Consider the following 23,843-nt stretch of genomic DNA (forward strand, 5'->3'; position numbering starts at 1 on the left):
TGTTGGGGAATTGCAAAAAGGATTTAGATATTTTTTGTTAGTCCATATATGTTTTTTTTTTCTGTGGATAAATGGTTCATATTCTGTGATTCCTTGAGTGTGGAATGGATTTTATGCCCAGTTTTTCCACTGAGAAAATAAGAACTAAACAATTTTTAAAAAGAGCAAAATAGTAACTGAGGAAGTCAGAGGTTTGATGGTCTACTAAATAAAAATGATCTGGTTTCAAACTGAAAAAATGTGCAACTTAGATCTTGTGAAATAAATCCTATTAGATTCCTAAGAGTTTTCAGACAGCCCAAACTAAACTACATCACTGCCAAATCACTTTTCCATTTCTCTTAAATGTCACTATTTTCTTTATTCTAGTTCATGAACAGTTAACTCACATAGATTGTTTGAAGTGCAAAACTTTCTATTTTTAGGAATCTAAATAGCTTTCAATTTCTAAGGTAATGCCCCTTGCTAGCAAGTAACTATAATGCCTTGGTTGTGATAAATAATTAAGTTACAATTAAGTTTCACAGGAAAAACCCTGCAAAATCTGAGAATCAAAATAGTGAAGATTTGGTAACTATTCAAAAAAGGTTTCATTATAAACAAAAAATAATAGCCTGTTTTTTATCTCTGTACCTGTACATAAACAGAATCAAATAAATAATTAAAACAACCATTGTCACTAAAATGTGGTGTAAGCTTTTTGTCAAAAACTTTGGGCAGAAAATAAAATGGAATTCAGATTAAGATCCTTTTTCTGAGCATCATAAAAAAATGTAGAAACATAAACAACATAGAAAAACTGTTTTATAACCTTATGGATGTATTGTGTTAAAAACATTTTATGACATCAGAACTTATGTAAATTCAGAAAACAAAGTACGAAATAAAACTAGATACAAACTGCATCTATATTCCAGACTAAACGGGTATCTCCAGTTTCTTGGGCTTATAGCTGCTATACAATATTATATTTTGTCTACAGTTGTTTCATTTGGTGCATAATCTATTGAAGAAATGGTGTCTGTTTTGGAAAAAGATCTGTGATCTGCGACTTATTTTGTCCATTGTTGTTGATCAAAATAGAAGATATCCCTTTATTGACAATTGAGAAAACGTATTATAAAATGACAATGAAAAGGGTTTTAGCTACTCAATAAAAATGTATTATGTGAATTAAAGCCCCAAAAGATTTTAATTTTCAGCAATATGACAATAGAAATATTGTTGGTTGCCATAGTAACATCTTATGATTCACTGTATGGTTGCAGCTGTAACAAAACAAGAATATATTTAATTTAAAGGTGGTCTAAAAATTAGTTATGCATTCAAAGTTATGCAGTTCCGGGGTTAGCGGAGAAGACGAAAGACACAAAAACTAACTTCCTATGAAGTACAGTAAATATAATTTCTTGCCATGGGATTGAAGTGAATCAAATGGGAGGTGGAAAGATGTTATCGCATGACTTAGTACCATTATAAAGTGGAGATCACTGTCTGATTTAATACATTTCATAAATGAAACTACTTAGCTTTGAGACCTATGCCAATTACATGGATTTTGTAAAATGCTGGAAAACTGTCTTGCTGCTTTTTTCAGGTTCATAGCCTCAGGAATTCATTGGGGATGGTACTGTACAGAATTTCGGAATTCCTTTCTTGGCTCTGGAGTTTCAAAGGTTAGGGTTGATGTGCTTATTATCTTGGAGAGACTAGAGGGGTGTAAATCTGGCCTGACAGAATGAGTCCCAGCAGAGGACTGTGGTAATGAGAAAATTCTGGACCTTTGCAAGAGCTTGTATTAATGCTCAACACACAAAACAATGTTATTAGACATTTTATATTGTCTCTGAAATTTGTAATGGAGACTTTGTTTGTACTTATGTTCAAGAACTGAATATTGTGATCTTACTATGCTTTAAATCATCATCATTCTATAAACTCTGCCAGAATGACATACATCAGACTCTTACAGTAAATTATATAAAGGGATGCTTTGATTAAGTTAATGGGACATGCAAAACAGAGTCCCTATTAATGATGTCTTCCTGTAAGTCAGGTTGGAAAAAATGTTTGAAATTGATTATACAGTAGTTCTGTCCTACAAAAAAAGATTAACCTTTCATATGCTCTTAGGTATTTGTAATACAAAATACCTTATTTTGTGATTGTTTAGAATTAATATTTGCCGAATAGAAAAAACGGTTCCTTATCTGTGTTCAGATCTCTCTGTATGTAGAGTCAAACTTAACTTGTTTTACTTTGAGTAAAGAGTACTTAGTTTGTCTGTTAAAACAACCATATTGTGAGAATTGTGCACCATTGAATGATATGTACTGTATAGTACTACACCTTACAGGCATGTTCCATGGTGCACAGTTTTGAGAGTCACTTACTGTATATCAGCTCCCAGTGTTGCAGTAGTGTGATATAAGACCTCCAGCAGACCTGCAAGACCGTTATTTCAGTGCAATTGGATAAATCTTTAGACCCATGTTCCTTGGAGGAAATGTATTATCATAGAAAATTATTACATAAAAATTGTTCACTAAGTTGTACAAATAAAATTTGTAAATTCATTAAGTAACTTTGATTTCATGCGTTTTCCAAAAGTGGTAGATTTAGTAGAGTTTTGTCATTCACAGAAGACTAGCTCAAGACCATTTTTTCCCTGAGACAAACCTTTCACCTAATGAGAGAGAGAGAGAGAGAGAGTAAATCTATTACTCATTAATTTGGAGAATTGTGTTGAACAGGTTCTGCATATCTTTTGTTACAAAGCTGAAGGCCTTTGGAGAGTTTATTTTAAAAAAAACAGGAAGTGGGATAAGTAGATAAGTAGGGCATTCATCCTCATGTTTCCGTATATCTGTGTTTCAAAAGTATTGTAGTCTCTACATACACTATATAGTTAGGTTTCATGGACTAAATATAGATGCTTTTAAAGGCAATTCATACCTTGAATGCAATGTGATTCATTGTGGTAGCTGAAATTATTGGCTATGAAGTAAGCATAAATTATTTTTAAAAGTATTTTTAGCCATGTATACAAACAGGAAATTCTCAAAGAACCCTTACTTGAGCTTTAAAAATTGCCATGCTTTGTTTTTCCATGAGTGGATGTGAAATTGGGAAACCTAGGGTAAGCAGAAAGTATTGGTTGTTATGGATTTGAGAGACTTGGGTTAGTTATAGTGGTTTGAAATATGCTGAAATGGCATGAAACAAGGCCAGTTCAACACTTGAAAGATCACTGCGCTCAGCATCACCCAAGCTATAGGAAGACCTGCTCTGTGTTCTAATTTCATCTTTCACTGGTTTGTTTCCTTTTCCGGTCAAAGCCTTCATCCACATTTTGTTCAATCTGAAGTTCAATATTATTTTTTTCATTTTTACAAATGTTTCATTTGGCATGACAGTTTTTGCTAATTTGATCATTGACAACATGGAGCTTGGTTTTCTACTGAACTACATTCATGTATGTGGGGGCTTCTCAAAATATTTTTGCTGTTTTTGACAAGGTAAAGCATCAACTGCTAGATAATTATGAAACTGGTTTAGGGTTGCATGGTGGCGCAGTTTTTTTATCTTGACAGCCTCACTGGGGCCCCACGTTCAATTCCAGACCTGGGGTGCTATCTGTGTGGAGTTTTGTATGTTTTCCCTGGGTTTCCATAACGTAGGTATCTTTCAGGGGGGCTCTGGTTTTCTCTCACAGTCCAAAGACATACTGGTAAGTTAATTGGCTTCTGGGAAAATTGGCCCTGGTGTGAGTGTCTTTGTTTATCTCTGTCTGCCCAAGGTGTAACCCGACTTGTAACCATAACTTGCCGGGCCGGTAGGCTCTGTCTCCCCCGTGACCCTGAATAAGATGAAGGAGTTAGATGGATGGATAAAACTGGTTTACTGTATGTGCTGAAGTAGTTGGGGAAAATTAATTTTATTCTGAGATGGAGGAGGTACAGCAGTTTAAAACTCAAAAGTCAGAAAAACGTCTAGACAATAAATTAGTTTCTACGTTTTGCGTGCGAGATTGGCAAATCTTGTTAGCTTGTTTTAATAGCTCGATATATGAGGCACTTAAAGAAGAAATCCTAGTAATTATACACTTCTAAGTGAGACATCCTCAGTTTCGACTGGAGACTGATTTAATCCATTAATGAAAAATATCAGATAACACGCAGAGGTGTTAAAACATGATCATTCTGTCAAACAAGTTGGATTTATTTCCTCTTTTCCCTACAGTTTTTTTAGGAAGTCTACCTTCTGCATATTGTTTGCTTTGGGCAGGTGTTTTGTTTCCAGTCATGTCCATTTCATCACAACACTTTTTGTGCGTATTTTTGTTAAAGAAGGTTCACATAGTCATGACATCAGATGTCTGCTATAGCCTGGCTCCCCTCACTCAGGACATACCCCCACACAGTCACTGGAATGTATCTTGGACCAAAATCTGTGAATGTACTTATTAAAGCAACTTCCAGAGACTCCCTTACAAAGAATTTGGACAGCGATTGTACTACAATCCCCAAGGCTATAAATTTTGATTTCATCCTTACCATGTTTAAGCCTCACAACAGGTAGCATCATTGTGTACAAAGCCCCAGTATATGTTTTTGTAGTACTATCTCTGGTTGCCGAATAAACTAAGTGTTTTCAAATGGTTATTTTTTTGCGAACCTCTCTTTGGCAATGGCACTGGGATTGTGGTATTGTAGAATTGTGTTTGGACTTTCTATTTATAGAGTTCAATACATACAGTATGTGTCTGCAAGTGCCATTAGGCCTTGTAATTTAAGTGAACGTGGGTTTTTTTAATTCATCTACAGTATTAGGTTGCTGCTGGAAGAGGTGTTAGTGGGGCCACCAGGGGGTGCTCACCCTGCAGTCCATGTGGGTCCTAATGCCCCAGTATAGTGATGGGGACACTATACTGTAAATAGGCGCCGTCCTTCAGATGAGACGTAAAACCGAGCTCTTGACTCTCTGTGGTCATTAAAAATCCCAGGGCGTTTCTCGGAAAGAGTAGGTGTGTAATCCCGGTGTCCTGGCCAAATTTCCCATTGGCCCAATCATGGCTTCCTAATAATCCCCATCTATGAATTGGCTTCATTACTTTGCTCTCCTCCCCACTGATAGTTGATGTGTGGTGAGCGTTCTGGCGCACTATGGCTGTCATCGCATCATCCAGGTGGATGCTGCACATTGGTGGTTGTGGAGGGGAGTCCCCATTACCTGTAAAGTGCTTTGAGTGGAGTGTCCAGAAAAGCGCTATATAAGTGTAAGCAATAATAGTATTAGAAAACTAGAAGTTGCAATTTTCAAGATTCAAAATTCAAAATTTGTTTACACTCTGGTCTATTTTCTTTTCCTTTGCTCTCATTTGATAAAATATAAACCAAAGTCTTAACTTTGTTTTAGGAGTACAAATCACATTTTATAAGAGCATTATAAGTAGCTATTAAATTTTATAATTGTCTACTTTGGTATTATAAAAGATGGATATGGGACTGCAGTGAATATCCAAGTAAATAATTATTACTAGATTATTGAGGTTGTATTACAGATTAAAAGGAGTTAATAAATCTGTACCCTTTATACTGATGTTGCCCACTAGTCTGTAACAGTACTTACATTAGGTTCCTTTTGAACTTTGTCAGTGTGAATTAATCTGGAAGAGAACAGGAAGGGAGCAGTGCTAAACGGCACAGGGCTTACTGCCAGCAACTTGAGTGGGGCTCTTAAGGGCGGAGGCATCAGTTTTTGTTGTTCCCTGCGATGACATAGTAGCCTACATTGTTCAGTTTCACTGGTCATCTATCATTACTGCTAAATGTAACAAGTGATGGTCACTTATGTTTGTATTTTACACCACTGCCTTAGAAATGTTTACCTTTCTAAGATGAATGGCATTCAAAAATACAATCTATGCAGTATCACTTTCTTTAACCATGTGAAGGCTATCACTATAACAGCATATCTAATTTATTTTTCGAAACATTTTCTAAACATACTGTACATTTTTGTGCTAAAATGTACTTTCCCAAATACTCCGGCAACAAAATACAAAAAGGTTTGCTAAACTTCAGTATAAGCCCTCTGAAAAAGAATTGTAATTCTGAAAATTGTATGGTGGACATAGGGAATTTAATTGTGCTTGCAGGATATAATAGGCTTTTTCTGATGAGAGGACCTAGTGCATGGGAGGGATTCTGTGTTTGAAATTGAACAAACATAAATATTAAGTAGTGCATTGTCATTTGTAGTCTGTTTTTTCTTTGCTTTTTGCCTTTTCAAGTGAAAACGTTTCTTATACAAATTTAAAAAAAAAAACTGTTTTCAAGTTATTTAAGTAAATGAAGGATATTTTGGAGACTGTCCTGAAGGTTTTTTTGATAGAAGGAGATGCTGGGTCATACTGACCTGAGTTGTGAGATATGGAGGCAACCTTGTTTAAAATGAATGCTTTGCTTACAGAATCATTTAAAAAAAATCTTTTTACTTATAACCACTGAACTGAAAAGCTTCTTTCAATGCAACAGTTTATAAAGTGTATTTTCCTCAAATTAATTGCCTACCAGCTTAGAAGTATTTAGCTCAGTTGAGTGCTGTCATCCACATCTAGTCTTCGGAGTAATCTGTAAATTTAATAGCCTGTCTTCAGGATGTTCTGAACATTCTGAACATTTCTGTTCATTTAGTTAAATGAACATAACCCTTATTTGGTAGTTATCTATATGGAATCCTGATAAATGTTGTTATAAAACAGTTAGAATTTAAAACTAATTTATTGATGATACATCAGTCATATAGCATCACTTCGTATTGCATGCATCTGCTTATACTCGAGAAAAAACGCAAAATGTCAGGAACTGAAGAGATAATCCATGTCATATTGCATTCCCTGTGGAGTTGCCTGAAAACTTACATTATACATTTCATTTAAGGTTGTTACAGGTTCAAATATTCATTCCAGATGAACAAACAGTGTGAAGCACTATATCAGACTCCATTTATAGTTTTCTGGCTTTTGTTTTTTAATGTAGTTATGATTAGGTTGTCTACATTATTGCAAAGACTTTGTACAGATGGTGTCAATGTCTGTCAATGTTCTGCTAATATTAAAATTGGCTGGCCTAGATACATTATCTGTCCTTAATTAGCAGTTGTAATGTTTCTTAAGAGCAAAAGGTTACAAATAAGAGGTCATGTCTGTCTAGTGCATTTGCTTGCAAATTGGTCAAAGAATCATATTTCTTGGAATAAATCTGGGTGTTGACTTCAGTAGCATGGCTATATAGATTGCTACAGTATATACCCCCACAATCCTTTTGTGTAAAATGTGCCTCTTTTTAAAAATAAGAATTTCCACATTTTGTTCGCTTTTGTAAAATATGAACCAAAGGACACTTGATTCTGAAAAAGTCCATTCTGTCATCTCAGGCTCATAGCCTTCTCTGTTCAAGATTAAAAAGATTCATTTTCTTTTAGCTGTACAGACTAGGACATTCCTTTGAGCCCAGGAATGTATCTAGTCACTCTTCTCTGGATTGATTCCAGAGCATCAATATCTTTTTTGTGAAGTGGTGACTGTTTCAAGATGTAAGACAGTTGTTCCCTTATTCTACTTATTTCGTCAGCCCATTATATCGCCATTGAAGTGTATCATTTTTCTGCAAGGAAAAGGAGGCTCAATATGGTTCAACATTCAGGCACCGATTGAAATTGACGTTGATAAACGACTTCAGGGAAAGAATTGAGGTGTTTTTCCATTGGCAATAGAATGCAAAGACCAAGAAAAAAACAGTTTAAAAGTTTAAGTAAACTGTTTAAGTACTTCAGAAGAAGGATCATTTTTGTGTTCTCTATTGAATAATCTGCAATATTAATATTTAATATTGCTAAACATGTTTAAATCAGTTGTGAAGAATGTACCATGTGAATTTTTTTTTATGACTTGATTTGATTCTTTAAACTTTTTACATTTGTTTGCTTTGAAACTTTTCACCAAGGGACATTATTTCCAATAGTTATGATGACTAATCTTTTGTCTTCATTTAGGTGAAGCATCTCGTTTATCAGCGTTCAGTATCTTTATTTTCTAAAGTTCAAGGAAAAATGCTTCCTAGAGTTTAGTGTTTCCTACATTATCTCATGAATAACCCTGTGTTTTTAACAAATTCTTCACTGGTAGTAATGAGATTGTATGCCACTCAGTTTGTGTTGCACACATTACTCATTTAAGAGTCTAACACCTGACCTAACACTGAAACCTGAGCTATGGAATATTTAATGTCAAATTGTCCTACAGTACAATGTATGTTTGTGACCATCTATTAACCTGCTTTTTCTGCCATTGTGAATTTGCCAAGCTTTTACTTTTATATCATGTTGGTGTGTATGATATAGTATTTCTTTTGCTATACTGCTATCCAGTAGCAGTCTTTGATGTTACCAATCATTACTTAGCTTTCAAAAAGATGTAGCACAGCATATACACTAGATAGGTGAGGCAAGAAAAAGTTAAATCATGAACTTCAGATATCTGCACTACCTTGTAAACTTTAACCAATGGTCCCCTACCCATTCTGAACAAAACTGAATGTATGACTGGTACAGTTTATGATTTTCCATATGGGGTGACAGCCAAGAAAGCTATGGTTTATGCCTTTCATATTGCAGTGTTTATATACTTGAATAACCTTGGAAAAATTCCTCTGTGAAGCAGCTTTCTGAAGGCTTGGGCAATTTTCAGCAGACGCACGTAGTGTTTGACTTTAGATCTCTCCTGCTTTATGTCCAAGCATACATTACGTATGCAAATATCTTTCCCAGCAGTTGCACAAATGTTGTTGTAAAGGACAAATGGCTTTACAATGGTGTTCTTATGGAGGCAGGAGGCACAGGCTGACAGTGGTGCATCAGACTACTGGTGAATAAAGATCTGAGACCTCCCTCTGAGAAATGTGGTAGAAGATTGCCGCTCAGACATCCTGTGTAATCAATGCACAGCTTAAAATTACGCAGGCTGCTTAAATTAATTTTGCTTGTGTACAATTTTCCTCTTTTTGAGACTCGGCAACAGGAGTACTGCTGTTTAAAGAGCATTTCTTGCGCTGCCACATTCTTGGCATAACTCCAGAAATTACTTTAATAACCCTCAGTGTGATTTAAATGGACCACACCGATTCTTCAGCTAGGGTTTGGCAGTTTACAGTACATGTGTGTATTTCTCCATCAAACTTTTCTTTATTCTGTTAAAGGCATTTTGACACTACACTCCAGTGGTGTTCAGGTTACAAAGTGTTTTTCCAATTGTTTTTGTTTTTTTAATTTATTGATTATTCATGTGATGTATTTATTGATCCTGTAAAAAATCAGAATTAATGCTTAAGTCCTGTTCATAGTTATTACAAGACAAGGCAGTGCTTATACATCATTACATAAGGAAATAAGACTAGGCTTGGAACAAAGGGTGAACAGAGGTTTTCTCTTTGGAAAGAAATTCCTCTTTTATTTTTGTTCTACAGTTTGTAAAAGGATTAGCCAATATATGTAGATATATACATTATGGGTTGACATGCCATTTAGCTTTGCAACCAAATAATTATACAGAAAGAAAAGCTAGGGAACAGGTAATATTAGGATTTCCTAGATAGTGTGAAAAAAGCAATTGAACAGACCAGTGGACCAGGGAAACAGCTCTGCAGAATATAGCACAACAGCCTATACTCATTCAACAAAGCAAGCATCTATCACAAATGTATTTTTATGTAAATTACTCAAGCTCCTGCTTATTTATGTAACCACCCAAGACACAACTGTGCCTTCCCAAGTAGATTGCAACTGCAGTCAACCTGAATAAGAGATTTAAAATAAAAAAAACATATTACAACTGTGTAGAGTTTTAAAACCCAATTTCATTAAATAAGAGGAGAATTGTTTAACAGAATTTATTTAAAACACTTCTATTAAACAGTACACTCTAAGAATGGACCTCGGTGCTTTACTCATATCTGTGTAGCAAAGAACATTGCTCATCAGTGAGAAAACAATTTAAAGTAATATTAATGATCCAATCCTATACAAAATTTCTGGTGATAATCAGGAAAAGATGTATAAAGGAGTATGCTGAAGATATAATGAACTTCTGTAATGTGGACTGCACTCATTTTGGCTGTGGTCTCTGGGCTCCAGACCCATTTGATGATAACCTATGGGTGAGGTCTGAGTAAAAGACCCTGAACATGATGTATGTGATATACAGCAAAGGAATGTTTCAACTGACAGAAGTGTCACTGAGGTGTGGTGCACAACTAAGCAAGATAAATGCAAGGGGACTCTGTGACTTCAAAGATCCATTTACAAATCTGGTCAACATCACTCTCTGAAAGCGTTGATACAAATCTGCAACTGCACAGAAATAACATTGATCACTTCTTTTAATGTCTGTTGTCCCTCACGTAAGAATACTTTAATGAATAACATTTTAAATGGTTCCCTTGCTGGAGGCTGTAGTTTTCAAACAGCATGGACAAGCAGGTTATGTAAAGAACAGCACATTTTGACTTCAAGTAAGATTGCGTATTTAAAATGTTTCTCAATCAACACATAACTGTTATCAAAAAGCCAATATCAAACTTTAAAATTATTGTCCTCTCAGTATTGGCACATGGTGTTTTGCAGAGCAAGCCTTTGCAACAACAATTTTCTATAAAGATTTTTCTTTCTGTCACTTATCTGTAGCTCAGTTTGGCTCTTCCTAAAGAATTCTAAACTTACTATACATTATTTCTTGTCATACAGTGATGTTTTTGTGTACCTAGAGAAAAGAATTAGTCTTACCTGCCAATAGTTCATATTAAAAGATTTATTATAAAAGTCATTCATGATAATTAGAATCTAGTTAGGCTTGCATTAAATATACTCCTGCAATTCCTTATGTCTTCAAATACATCAATCGCATCAATGTAATATAATTTATTCCATTGAGTATGAATGAATTCTCTCCCACTTGAATTTCAGAATTCTTGTTGGATTTAGTCATTTGTTCCAAAAAATAGTCTCTATTGTGCTTAATTCTGGAATATATGGAAAAGCCAAAGCTAGTGCTAATTTAGGCATCATCTTTTACATCTGATGCAACAACACGTTGAGATGGAAATTTAATAAACTACTCAGAGTACAATTTAAAAGCTATGACATTAAGCATTTTTCTGTACTAAGAAAATAAATTGTATAACAAAAGACACGACAGTCCTGTGGTGAAGAAATAGAATCTTACAGCAGTGGAAGGTACTTTCATATTGATTTAGATAAGTGTTATTTTAAAGTCATTGGCTTAACAATACACACTGGAAAGTGGAAATTTAAAGTAAAAATATCATAAAAGCCTTTCATTTAAAAGTTGATTTTGATTAAACCTATGCAACTGCCTTTTTTTTTTAACTGCAGGTTTCCAGTCTTGGTCCTAGAAAGCCTCCAAATGTAACTTTTATGTGCCACAAGCTGATCATAGTTGTTGTGATTTTACTTTTATGTTTTGCTTGTGTGTTTGGTACTTTTATGGGAGAAGCCAAAGATAAACTTACACAGTAGTGGACAATAAAGTATCTAGATTTTTTCTTTTGTTTGCCTTCTCATACTAGGCTCACTACTCATTTTTCAGCCAGCATTCCAAAACTGATGAAGCCACATAAAAAATGAAAAAAGAGGGAGTGTACGGTTTAAAGTGAGTAGTGAATTGCCTAGACCACAACGGACTGTAGACCAAAGAGGCTTGTTGTATCACAGGAGAGATTGTAATGCCCATATTCCTGTAACTGTTAGTTGTGCTCCGTTGCACTTCTGGTAGTTTGCATTCCAGTAGTCGCCATGCTTTTTTAGCATGACCAATCTAGTATTAATAAGTACCAGTAAAAGTCAAAGTAACGAGAGTTTCCCATGATCTGTAGGATGGGATCTCATACGTTTGACCACAAATTTTTCATTATTTCACTGCGCTTCTGGAGATATAAATGTCAGCTTAAAACAACCAATTATTTTGGTTATACAGTCATTTCTTCATGTCCAGTGTTCCCCATTTTATTTTTCTAATTCACATTCTTGCTACCTGCATATAATACTTTTGTCTGTTTTGGCACGTGTTTTGCCCAGTTTAATTTTTTTTCCTTTAACAGTGTTTGCTAATCCACTTTCAGAGTCTATGCATTTTGACTATATTTACTCAGAATATTTACATTCTATTTAGTTGAACACCCCAAAGGGACTACTGAAAAGAAATAAATGGAAACAAGGAGAATGACATTTTTATTATCCACAAAATTAGATATTGAAAAGGTTGTGTATTTTGTAACCAAGGCAAATCGGCAAAGAGGATGCTTGTCGCCCTACTGTGTTGCAGTTTGATTTATTGGTGATTTAGATTAGTTTGTCTTCCGCTTCACATAAAAACCTTACCACTGTCCCTGAAATGTTTTATGTGTTTTTCTAATAGCTTGTGCTTATGAAAGAAAATGGATCATGTGATCATTCCTTTTTTGACTCCCCATAACGTTTCATCATCATAAAATGTAGGTACTCTTTAGTACTGTATAATGCAAATTATTGGAACCATTGAATGGTTTTGTATCTTTATAATTTATTTTGAAACACCAGCTTTTGCCGGACAAACCCCCAAAAATGACATTTAAGAACACTAGGAGTTACTGATGTTGTGTGATGTTCCTTTAAGCCTCATTGCATTTTAGAGTACTTGCTGTTGTCCACATGACTGTTCTTGCATATTTTTATTGATGGTATTAGAAATTCAATATTTGCTTAGTCAGGGTCTCTTTTTTTTTTCTTTTACACAACAATTACATTTTGGGTAACTTTAATTTCGGGTCACAGTCTTCTAATCTAAACATTAGTTTGCTTTTGATGGACCTTTCTTTTAAAATGTCAGTTAAATAATGTTCATTTAACTAAAGGGTGTTTAAAAAGGAATACGTCATAACATTTTAAAAAATCTACATTATTAGTTCCTTTAAATTTTAATTTAAAACCTGTTCTTCACAGTCAGCCTCATTGAAATTACATCTGCATGCTAATATCTCAGGTTAATCTGACAGTGAAATAAATACTTTGGACTCGGGTAAGACTTAAAAAAATAGTCTTTTTTATCATACAGTAGATGAAACTGTTGTATTATTAGCCTAAGAATGAGATTTTATAGGGTCGTCTATACTCTACTGCTTCTTGTAGAGTGATTTACTCTAAGACTGTCAAAAATAAAATCTTTTTAGTCTTAGCAGCACACTAAATTTTTTGGCCCACATGAATACTTGTGGAAGGTATGTATAAGAACGTCGTCTGTGTTGCTATGGAAACACTTCAGGCTACAGAGTCTTCAGTAGCCATGGCCACAGACTAATGATACTGAATGATAATTTAGATCACAGAGTGCCCTTATCTGAAAAAAATCTTCCCCGATTACAAACACGGAAGAATAATGTTCCCGTTGTTTTTCCATGAATATACCTTAAGATAGGTTATTGGCTTCAATTTTGAGTATTATGTAACTGTTGCAACCAATCCTATTAATGTGATGTTCAGTATTTTACCAATACCTATCTGCATTCTTGGCTTGTGACACAGTGTTTTCTTTGTACAGGCAATTAAGTTGTCAAACACAATACTGCTATCATGTGAGATTTGAAACAAGATAGCAAGACGACCTTTACAAAATAAAGTCTGGTAATGTTTCACCATATTTCACCAATGCTACTGTACATTGTATGTTTTATCTCTGTGGAATAAAGTAACTTCATGAATGACAAGACCTTGCTTATTTTATATCTTCCTGCATTCTTGATGTGAAGAATGTGTATGTGGAAACAGTCTGATTCTTTCTAAAAGTCTTAACTGTGCTTGTTTTTCTTGTTTAAAGCTTGGAATATTTAATATCATAGTCCAATCTCAAAACAGTGATATTTTGTTTTTAGAGCTGTGTGGGTGCCTATGATCAGCAATCATGGGTCATTTATTTTTTTTAAATGGCCCCTTTAATTACTTTTTGTTTCATGGTATGTCTGCTCCATGATTCACTATGATCTAAAAAGAGTGCCTTAGACTACAAAGACAAAACTAGTCAGCAGTGCAAGTGAAAGATTTATAGACGTGTGACCTGGTCTTACATGAGAAGTTGTGCCATCTTGGGCACTAAATGATTGCCTGCCAGAAGGGAGTAAATTGAATCTGATTAATTTAAGGCAATACTGTCAGATGTTTGAAGCGAATCATGGCAAGGTCATAGAGCTGCAATGATAATGGCAGAGAAGCTGGAGCTTAACTATATGAATGTAAACTGTCACCCTGCAGTCTCCTTTTATAAACTGACCTACAGAAGCATTCAAATCTGGGTTTAACACAGTGTACAATATATTGAACAATGTTTGTCCACTTCTAATAATGATGCTTCTGAAAAAAATCAGCTACATTTTTATTAAAAGGGAGGAGAACTCTAATCTGGTGTGTACAGAAACAGTGCCTTTGCTTTGGCCTCACACATGAAGAAGGCCTCTTATTGAATAGTTTAGTTTTGATTTGAATCATTACTTTCCCGCTGGAACAGGTCGGTAATGAACCTTTAATAGAACTGCTGGACATTAAATTATCTGAGTGCAGAATCTGTTAGATAACAGGCTGAAACTAAAAAGTTAGAAAGACTAATTTTCTCAAGGTGTGTGAGCAGGTGCTTTAATATTTTTCATTTCAGTTAAGTCACTTGCACAATTTATTTTTTCTTGAGGCTGGTATATAGAACCTTTGTTGTATTTTGATGTATATTTTTGTCTACATAAACATTTGAACTAGTCATATGACTGAGACTTTATTAAAGGCTAGAAATGTGACTTTGTTTTAAGTAAGCAATGCTAAATACAGTCCAAATGAGAATGTGAATAAATTGCTGATATAATCTTTATTTGGCTGTTTACAAAACAAAAACGCAAAATGAGAGCTTGGCATAGAACATTTTCTCAGTGAAGCATTTTGGTGCTGTGCCCATCTAATAGAATCATGTCGTGCCATTCACCAAACCGCTTTATACCAATACGGTGTCACAGGAAGCCAGAGCCTACCTGGCAAGCAACAAGCGCAAGGCAGGGTACACCCTGGATGGGGTGCCAGTCCATCGCAGTCTAATAGAATCATCATCTTATCTCTGGGGCGGAGCGGTGGCTCTGTGGCTAAGGGTCTGTGCCTGTGACTGGAAGGTTGCCAGTTCAAATCCCGCGGCCGGCAGAGGAATCCTACTCCGTTGGGCCCCTGAGCAAGGCCCTTAACCCTAACTGCTCCAGGGGCGCCATACAATGGCTGACCCTGCGCTCTGACCCCAAGCTTCTCTCCCTGTCTGTGTGTCTGTGTCTCCATGGAGAAAAGCTGGGGTATGCGAAAAGACGAATTCCTAATGCAAGAAATTGTATAGGGCTAATAAAGAAACATTATTACATTATTATTAAAATATCACACTGTAGTGTAACGTGACATGATGGTATGGTGTTCAGAGATGCTAGCCTAGGGTTTAGGCTTCTATTGTGCACTGGGACACTTCTGTGTTGAATTGGCAGGTATCCCAGGGTTTGTATAGGTTTTCTTCACACTTTTTGTTTTTTCCCCACAGACAGGCTATTGTAATAATTGGAATTTCCATGAGGAGCAATATTTCCCTTCCTCCCTAATATTCCTGTCTGGATTAGCTCTTTTACAGTGCCACCCCTGCATATTTGGGGTAAAATTCAGGTGGCAATAATGATTTTACAGACTGTGTATTGTAAGTCAATGACTCAGATACATTTGCAGGACCACACTTCTAGAAATGTTCTTATATGCTAAAGAGCAAGAAATTAGGACAAGCATCTTCATTACCACTAATACAATTAGTGACGACGTGTTCTAGTGGCAAAAGAGGTGTATTTGTTTCTATAGTTTAATTGGGCAATTAGTGTGTTATCAAGTAGAAAATTATTCGATCTAAGATTTCTACATCTGTAGTTAATTTTACAATTGTGCGGCTCATTTCGGATAAAAAGGCAATGAGCAAAAACATGGATTTTGTAAGATGCTTTAGCGGATGTAAAGGACAACAATACCTTTATAAAAAGAACTGTCAAATATTTTGCTGGCCATTGTTTGTAAGTTGATGCATATAATGATATTGAACCCTGTAGAGGTAGCTCACTGACCCACAGGAAGATGACAAACACAGTTTGTTTTAACCATTGTCCATAGAAACCGGATTCCAAGTGGAAGGAAACCAGGAAAATGTATTCATTTTTCACTAAAGAACCACAGCTGTTTAAGGCTACACTTCCTTTACATAAGATAGTTTCTGTTCTTATTGGGATACGTTTAATATCCGAATTGTTTACTTTATTCCTCAAAACCCTGTAGCAATCTTTTAACTTTTGAAGTGGGGTGGTTAAACCTATTGACTGTATGACTGAATTCAGAGAAATTAAAGCATGTCGGCTCTTTGCAGAAGAAAAGATTGAGATGGATTTTGTTCTCCCAGATATTTGTTGTTTATCTGGGTGCTCCGGTTTCTTTTCACCTTCCAGACATGCTGGCTGTGTTAATTGGTGTCTCTAAATGACTGTGTGTTTACCCTGTGTGAAACACTATGCCCTGTTGTGAAACAGTATGCCAGGTTACGCTTTAGCTCACAGTAACCCAGAGGATGGAGTGGCTATGAATTTGCATGGATGGTACTGTACATATCATTTGCATTGGCGAACCATGACATTTAGTAATGAAAGAACAAGAAAAGGTTTATTCTATGTTGAAAAGTGAAGTAAAACTTTGGGTGTGAGAAAAGAGGAAAGTCTGCAGCTAATAAAGTATGGGAGCAGCTTGGTTGCTTTATTAACAGCTGACTTTCCTCTCTTGCTCACACCCGAAGAAGGCTCTTTTCAGCATGGAATAAACCTTTTTATTTGTTCCTTTACAGCCTATGCATGCTGACACAGCTACCTACTTGAACTTTTTAGTAATGAAAATGTCTTTTTGGAAAGAGATTTAAATACTCAGTATTGCATTGGAGTTCCTTAAAAATTAAAAGAAATGCGTCCTGGGAGACAAAACTTTCTGATGGATATTCAAGGTCTCATTGATCTTGCCACATTCTAGTTTTCATTAGGGGATCATTCTCGGAAAGAAGCTTCCACAGTGCCTTTTCTGTTCCACCGTACCGTATGCTGAAAATATTTTCATTTGCCTTCTGTTGTGTTTCTTGTTGTATTTGATTTTGTATTCTAATGGCAATGGTGACAGATGTCTGGATGCCATTAAATAAGAACTGATGTTCTGCAGTGATAAGCATTTCTGTCTCGGTATCACAATATTCTCATCTGTACATTCCTTTGTGCAGGAATGCATCCAGGATTCCAGCTTTTCCCTATATACTACTCACGAGCTTCTTCCTTCAGTTCTAGGAATAATGAACATATACATTTTGCAGCACAGTTGAATGGAGGGGGAAAATTGTAAAAAACTTTGGACTTATTACTCAGCTCTAAATGGTAATATGGATAGATGCAAAAAGCAACATTTTAAATGAATAGGTTTTGAAAAAAGGCCCAAAGTGTCTATTCAAACTAGTACCCTTGCTGTGCAGAAAGTGCATGAGCAACACTAAAAATACACATAGTAAGTGCTATTGGTTCTCTTTTTTTGATGTATTTTTAATGCTTGCCAGCATTTAATGTATATATTTTGTTCCCATCTTGAGTGTAATGTGGCTTGTTGCATCAAAGTCACATACAATACAGTATTGTGGACCCTAATAAAGTTTATTTGGTAAGGCCTCAAGCTTTCCACCTTTACAGCCTTCTGTGCTTTGTCAGTGCGTCACTGGTTCCTGGTTTCCTGCTGTGATATAATAGACTGGAGCGGTGGTCAAGCAATTAGTGGCAAGAAAAAACAGGAACTCATTATCACTGACTGTGGGTGTGAAAAAAACGACAGTGGACAGTCATGTTGAGGTGGTGCATCTAAGTATGTTAAGTAAAGTTAAGAAACTAAAGTTTTTTTTGCATTTTTTAATGCTTTTCATTTCTTCTTGATGAGTAATTATTTAGCACAAATTGTTAAATTGTCATATTTGTTTGATATTCCCATAATTGATCCAGGGCTGCTTTGTTAAGATGTAAATAGATGGGTTGTAAAAAAATCTGTGAATCACTGCAAGTCTTAAATAGTTTATGAGGAAATACACAACTGTGTTATCTGAGACTGTGCTGTTTCACACACTGTCTCTCGTGGATTCTTGTTTACAAGAGCTAGGATTCTGCTGCCCAGCTGGGCACGGCTGGCAGTCATTTCACAGAAAAAGCTCTTAAGAAATACGCTTATCATGTCAGGCTTTGGGACTGGCCTGTTTAAGTCTCCAAGGCAGTCAAGCTTGCATTAAACAAGTTCCTGAATCATTTACCCAGGGAGATGTCTAGAGATTAAGGTTCTTTTTTGAAAAATGATAATCTGTGTAGACAAGATATAACCAAGACCATTTTTTAATTTTAAAAAAGGCAATGAAGTCTGATATGCATGGCTGAAATTAATTTGGAAAGTGTCCAGTAAATTTGCAGAAGGACATTAATTTTCAGTAACATTTTGTAAAACTATATATATTTTAGATGTATTTTTATCTAAATCAGGTTTCACTGATTTGTGTTCAGAGCTTTTTGTTTTGCAAATACACATACTGCACCTGACAAACTGTTACATTTTCAGTGTGCATCAATGTTTTTATCAATGTGTTGCTTCTTGAGCCCAGGGCTGTTTTTTCTGCTTCATTCCTATATAACTGTGGGGCTAACTCTTTGATGTATTTCAAAACGGAAGAAAATTTCAGAACCCTCTACATTATCTACCCAGAGGGTGATTGGGTCTGTACATCAGTATTATCTGAATTAATGGTCAGGGAGGTCAGACTCACTACCCGCTTTTGAAAAGCTATCAATCTGACTGTGTCAAGTCTCATAATGAAAATGTACCTTGATTCTTTTAACTATGATTTTTGTTCAATGTCTGTGTTCAAAATATTTGATTAAGTCCGTTAGACCTGCATGGCCTGGTTCCTTTGTACATCAGTATATGCACTTTTGTCCTTTTATTCCTTTGTCCAAGTGATTCATTACTTAATACGTGTTCTCACCAGCTTGGTTAATTAGCACTTATGCCTTTTTGTTCTGTGAAGGAAATTGTAATATGGTTGTTTTTGTGAGAGGATAATTACAAATTTCAAGCGTGTTATTTTTCCAAACATAAAAATTAGCTTTTCAAAGAAATGTAAACTGACAAACTCTTTAGAAGTTCCAAACAGTTTTCTAGCATTTGCAACAAAGTGTTAAGTTTCCTTGTTGAGTCGACTTTTTCTTTCCTTGTTTTAGTATGAATTCAAAGTAAAGAACATTAAGAAGAAAAAAGTAAATATAATGGTGTCTGTGGATGGGGTCAAGGTTGTTCTGCGAAAAAAGAAAAAGGTGAGTCTCTTAATATTTTTTGTTACTTTTAGATAGTAAAAAATAATTAGTGTCTATTAGGACTGGAAAGTAAAACTTTGCTGGCAAGTCAGGGCAGTTTCCCTCTAATGCTTGACGTCTTTATGTTCTGCTTGCACACATTTGAAAACAATTTACTTGGAGGTATATTGTTTTGGAGAGACCTCACATATTCAATATGTGACCTCTGCTCCCATTGTCTTCCTTTTAAATATCCGGTGAGGAAGATGTTAGAGCCTCTGGTTTGATTAAAGCTGACATATTTATCTCCAGCAATATTGTAACCAAACGGGAAGGGGAATATTGGAATTGGATGACTGTTCTTAGTTTATGTAGCTTAGAAGCAACCATCTGAAATTAAGGGATGTAAGACCGAAAGTCAAAGTTCGACATGTTAAAGCTTAAAGTTTATTGTGATTGTTGTGGCTTAAGAAAACCGTAATCTGAAATACAATTAAGTGAAAATGAACTTTATGATTTTATTCCCTTCTGATGTCTAATAATAAGGTGCACATGAATATGAGGTGTTGCTTTTCAATAGACCAAGAATGTGTACCTGCATACAGAAGTATGTTGCCATTCCAAGGCTATACAATAGAAAAAACGGTTATCTCCTTGAACTTTAAGTTTTTAAGGACTGGACAGTTTCTTTCAACTTTAGATGCCATTTAGCAGTAATGTGTTTTGACATTTAATTTAACTCTTTTTGAAGAGGAAGACTAGTAATATCCCTGGATGAAGCCCAAGGACATAAGTTCTAATTAAGTGCCTCAGAAGTATTAAACAATTAAGATGGCACACATCAAGTATGGAAATCTCTATTTCATGTTAATGATAAGGCTAAAGGGACAAAGTGTTGACCACTTTACCTTATTCGAATGAATTCCTGTCCTTGCTATATAGTTTTATATATAGTGCTATATAGCTAAATGACCTTGCTATATTCAGTTTTAGAAACTGTCTGTTGGATCGTCCTTGCAGATTCATTAAGTAGTTCTCTTTTTTTTTCTACTAAACCAATCTCTTTATTACATTGTGATCATTTCTAGCTTTTAATAGAAGCTTTAATTTAAGTACAAAATTGAAATGTTATCAATAAATGTGTTGCATCAAAGCTTTAATTCACCCTTTGTCAGGAATACTTAGGACACAATACAGATCAACAAACCAATTCTATGGACTTCATTTGCATAGAATTTAATATGAGTTGTGCTTAGCAGTCTTCAGCATTTTAGATAAGGCAACATTTCTCATGGGGAAGCTTTTTATTTGTGTGTGTCTGAAATGTAGATGTTTTGTCTGTCATCTAATGCCATCTACTCATTTTCTGTTTAACTATGGATTGTGGGGGAAAACTCTTATCAGTATTTATAGAAGAGTTTGAATTTGCCTAGTCATAACTAGGCATACTACCCACCTGAAATATTTATAATATGTCAACCATGTCTATTTAACAATTATAGCATTTAAATGCATCCCAAAAAGCAGAATACAGTTAAACTTTCTATAATATTATTCAGATTGACATTTCAAATCTGCCAGTATTCTTTGTTTTTTTAGTGTGTTCAATTATATTCCTATCCAAATACATTCTTGTAATTGAATTCATTCTTGCACTCCCATTAAAGTAAACCTTCTTGACCAGATAAGGTCCGATGATGGAGTTCAGGTTAGGCAGGGAATCAATACCCCCTAAGACTTTTATAAACTGAGTAGATTGGGGGTAAAGCACAATTTCAGAGAAGGATGTCCTCTCAGACCTTATCTCACAGTATTGGGTTTATTTACCATGTTACTTGTAGATGTAGAAATGTTGTGTAAAGTTTCTAGTGGTACTGCTTAAAACAAGCTGACAATTGTATTGATTTTGTGAGCTGAACAGACTTGATGCCAGTGTTTGCAAAGCATTTATATTCCTCAATTTATTAATTGTATTAGTTTTCTAATCCCCAATAATTTAAAATGATTTAATAATAGTAGTTATTTATAATGCTTCCTTTAAAAAGGACTAAAACCTTCTTGAGAGCCTAAATTTCAGAAAACTCCAATTGTAGAAAATATTAGTGGTTTAGAGGAAACAAATATTTGAACAATTTCTTCACCACAAAAATGGAGTTAAGGTTTTTGTTTGGTGTTGTCCTTTTGGGTTATATTCACATTGGTCTAATCCTTGTAGCTTTCTATGTTTTCACAGAAAAAAGAATGGACATGGGATGAGAGTAAGATGATGGTGATGCAGGACCCTATTTACAGGTAAGGGCTGCAATCATGGTGACGGCATTTTGTTGACTTAGTTCAGTCAGTGTCACAGTTTTGTGAAGTAGTACTATCTTGTCAGTCCTTACTGAATATCAGAATTGATCAGTTTTTTGGTAATGATTAAATGGATTATTTTTCCCATTGATTCACATAAAACAGTTGCTGGGTTGCTTTTGAGTCTTCACAGAAACCATAGCAGATGCTGTGAGAATTTTCACTTGTAAGTTAATTTCGGCTAAGAGATTCCCCTGATAAATTAAACTTTACCCCAATGTGCTGAGAATACCCTTTAAAGTCTACTAATGTTTGATTTTCTAATGTTAATTTCCCTTTTATCTTTAAAAAGTAAAATATTTATAAATAGTTTATTTGCTTTGCAAATTAAAAAAAAATTCAAAAGTAGCATCTGCTAACTTCTACTTTTTTGGGGAAAAAATTCAATAAAATTCCAAAAATAGGAAAAAATGAGTAAAATGCAGAGTAATTCCTCTAACTTCAATGATCAGTCCCATTGTGGGCTATTAATAATTAAAAAGCAAAAAACCTTCCTTAATTTAGTTTGATTATTTTGTATTGTTGATATTAGATTATCTTTCTATTACAGTATAGAAAGCAAGAACTTTTTCACCATGTACTGTAAGTGATTCAGTGGACGATAAGCGATAATTGTATTATGTGATACATTAGCAAGGCATTTCAAAAAGTAGCATCACGTTCATCTTGTAGGCAAGTTTAGATTTCTGTGAAAGCCACTGAAAATATTTAGAAGGTAGGTGGACATTTTGTTTGTCATATAGGGATATTTATGTCTCCATAAGTTAATGGAAGTGAAAGCTGAACTAATGAGATGCTATGGTAAGAATTCAAACCACAGGGTTTTAAAGTGATTGTATACACTCTTTGCTTAAGCTTTTCAGACTGGGACCCTTCCAATTCACTTCATTGCAAAAGTGCAATCAGCCCATGCTCTTTGATAAATAGCAGAGTCAATATAACAGTTCAGGTGTTGGTTGCACTAGATTACTGCCATGGAATGGCTTTTAAGGGACACAGTTTCAGCTGCTTCACACTCTACAATAGATATAAAGGAAAAAAAATAAACAATTGTTGTAGGCAGGCTGTATTTGTATTTCTATAATTATCTTTTAACACCTTATTGAGAGATTTCAAATTTATATTTTCTGCAAAATGCTAAATATAAGTAATATAAGGAGAATTTGTGCAAATGGTATAATATTGAATTAAATGTTAAGAGTAAGAGTAGTATTCAGTGTAATGGAGGGTATGATGGTTCTACTTCATGCAGATGCAATTTTGCTTTGGTGCCGTCTTTAATCACTTGTCAAAGCTTGAAATGAAGAAACGGCTAGGAAATATGAATCCTTTTTCTTGGCAGCAAAATTGATTGCCAGATTAGCCCACTTAAACAGCAATCTGGAGATTTTTTATAAACAGGTGGACTTAAAAGATAAGACACAAATACCCAGTAAGTCAAAAAATGAATACAATAGGTAAAAAAATCCAATACTTTCTGATACTGTTTTGATATATTGGGTTTACAAGAAATAAGAGTGAAGGACAAATGATCCACAACAGATATCAAAGTTTCTAGTAATGAAAAATAGTTTACTAAGAATAATAGTGTAAATCTATTATTGATTATTGATTACCATTATTTTTTATTTTTTTTATTTATTTTTTGTGTGCCTTAAATCTGACAGAAAAGAGCTAATATAATTCTTGGCCACATCTACTGGACACGATCCAACAGGCAGACCCACATTGTCAAAAGTGCTTCGAAATCTTATTTTTCTTCAAGGCCTATGTACCTTTTAATTATCATGGAAGGATCCTCCTCTTAGGAAAATGTTTTTAAAAAATTACTGTACTTAGATGTGGTTTTTGGGAGAAATAGACTGCAATAATTTCCTCTTAATGTTTTTGCAATCGTTTTTATTGTGCTTTTAAGATTCATGTCTCACAACCTACAGAAATTATAGGTTTCTAGCAAAGTTTTTGACATAAAAAAAAACTAGCAGGGTAAAT

General features: G+C 34.9%; 1 protein-coding gene across 4 annotated transcripts in view; it reads left to right on the forward strand.

Moving 5' to 3' along the window:
- The window catches only part of nos1apa (nitric oxide synthase 1 (neuronal) adaptor protein a), a 111,058-nt gene that overhangs the window by 25,145 nt on the left and 62,070 nt on the right, over nucleotides 1-23,843 (forward strand). For 3 of the 4 annotated variants that reach the window (XM_015355616.2, XM_015355619.2, XM_015355617.2), the window contains 2 exons: nucleotides 19,428-19,520; nucleotides 21,715-21,791. In XM_015355616.2, coding sequence (XP_015211102.2) covers nucleotides 19,428-19,520; nucleotides 21,715-21,791 — 170 coding nt within the window. The remainder of the gene's footprint in view (nucleotides 1-19,427; nucleotides 19,521-21,714; nucleotides 21,792-23,843) is intronic. The other variant, XM_015355618.2, reaches the window with a different exon arrangement.

This window comes from Lepisosteus oculatus, chromosome 9, assembly GCF_040954835.1.
Source record: "Lepisosteus oculatus isolate fLepOcu1 chromosome 9, fLepOcu1.hap2, whole genome shotgun sequence".
Classification (NCBI taxonomy): Eukaryota; Metazoa; Chordata; class Actinopteri; order Semionotiformes; family Lepisosteidae; genus Lepisosteus; species Lepisosteus oculatus.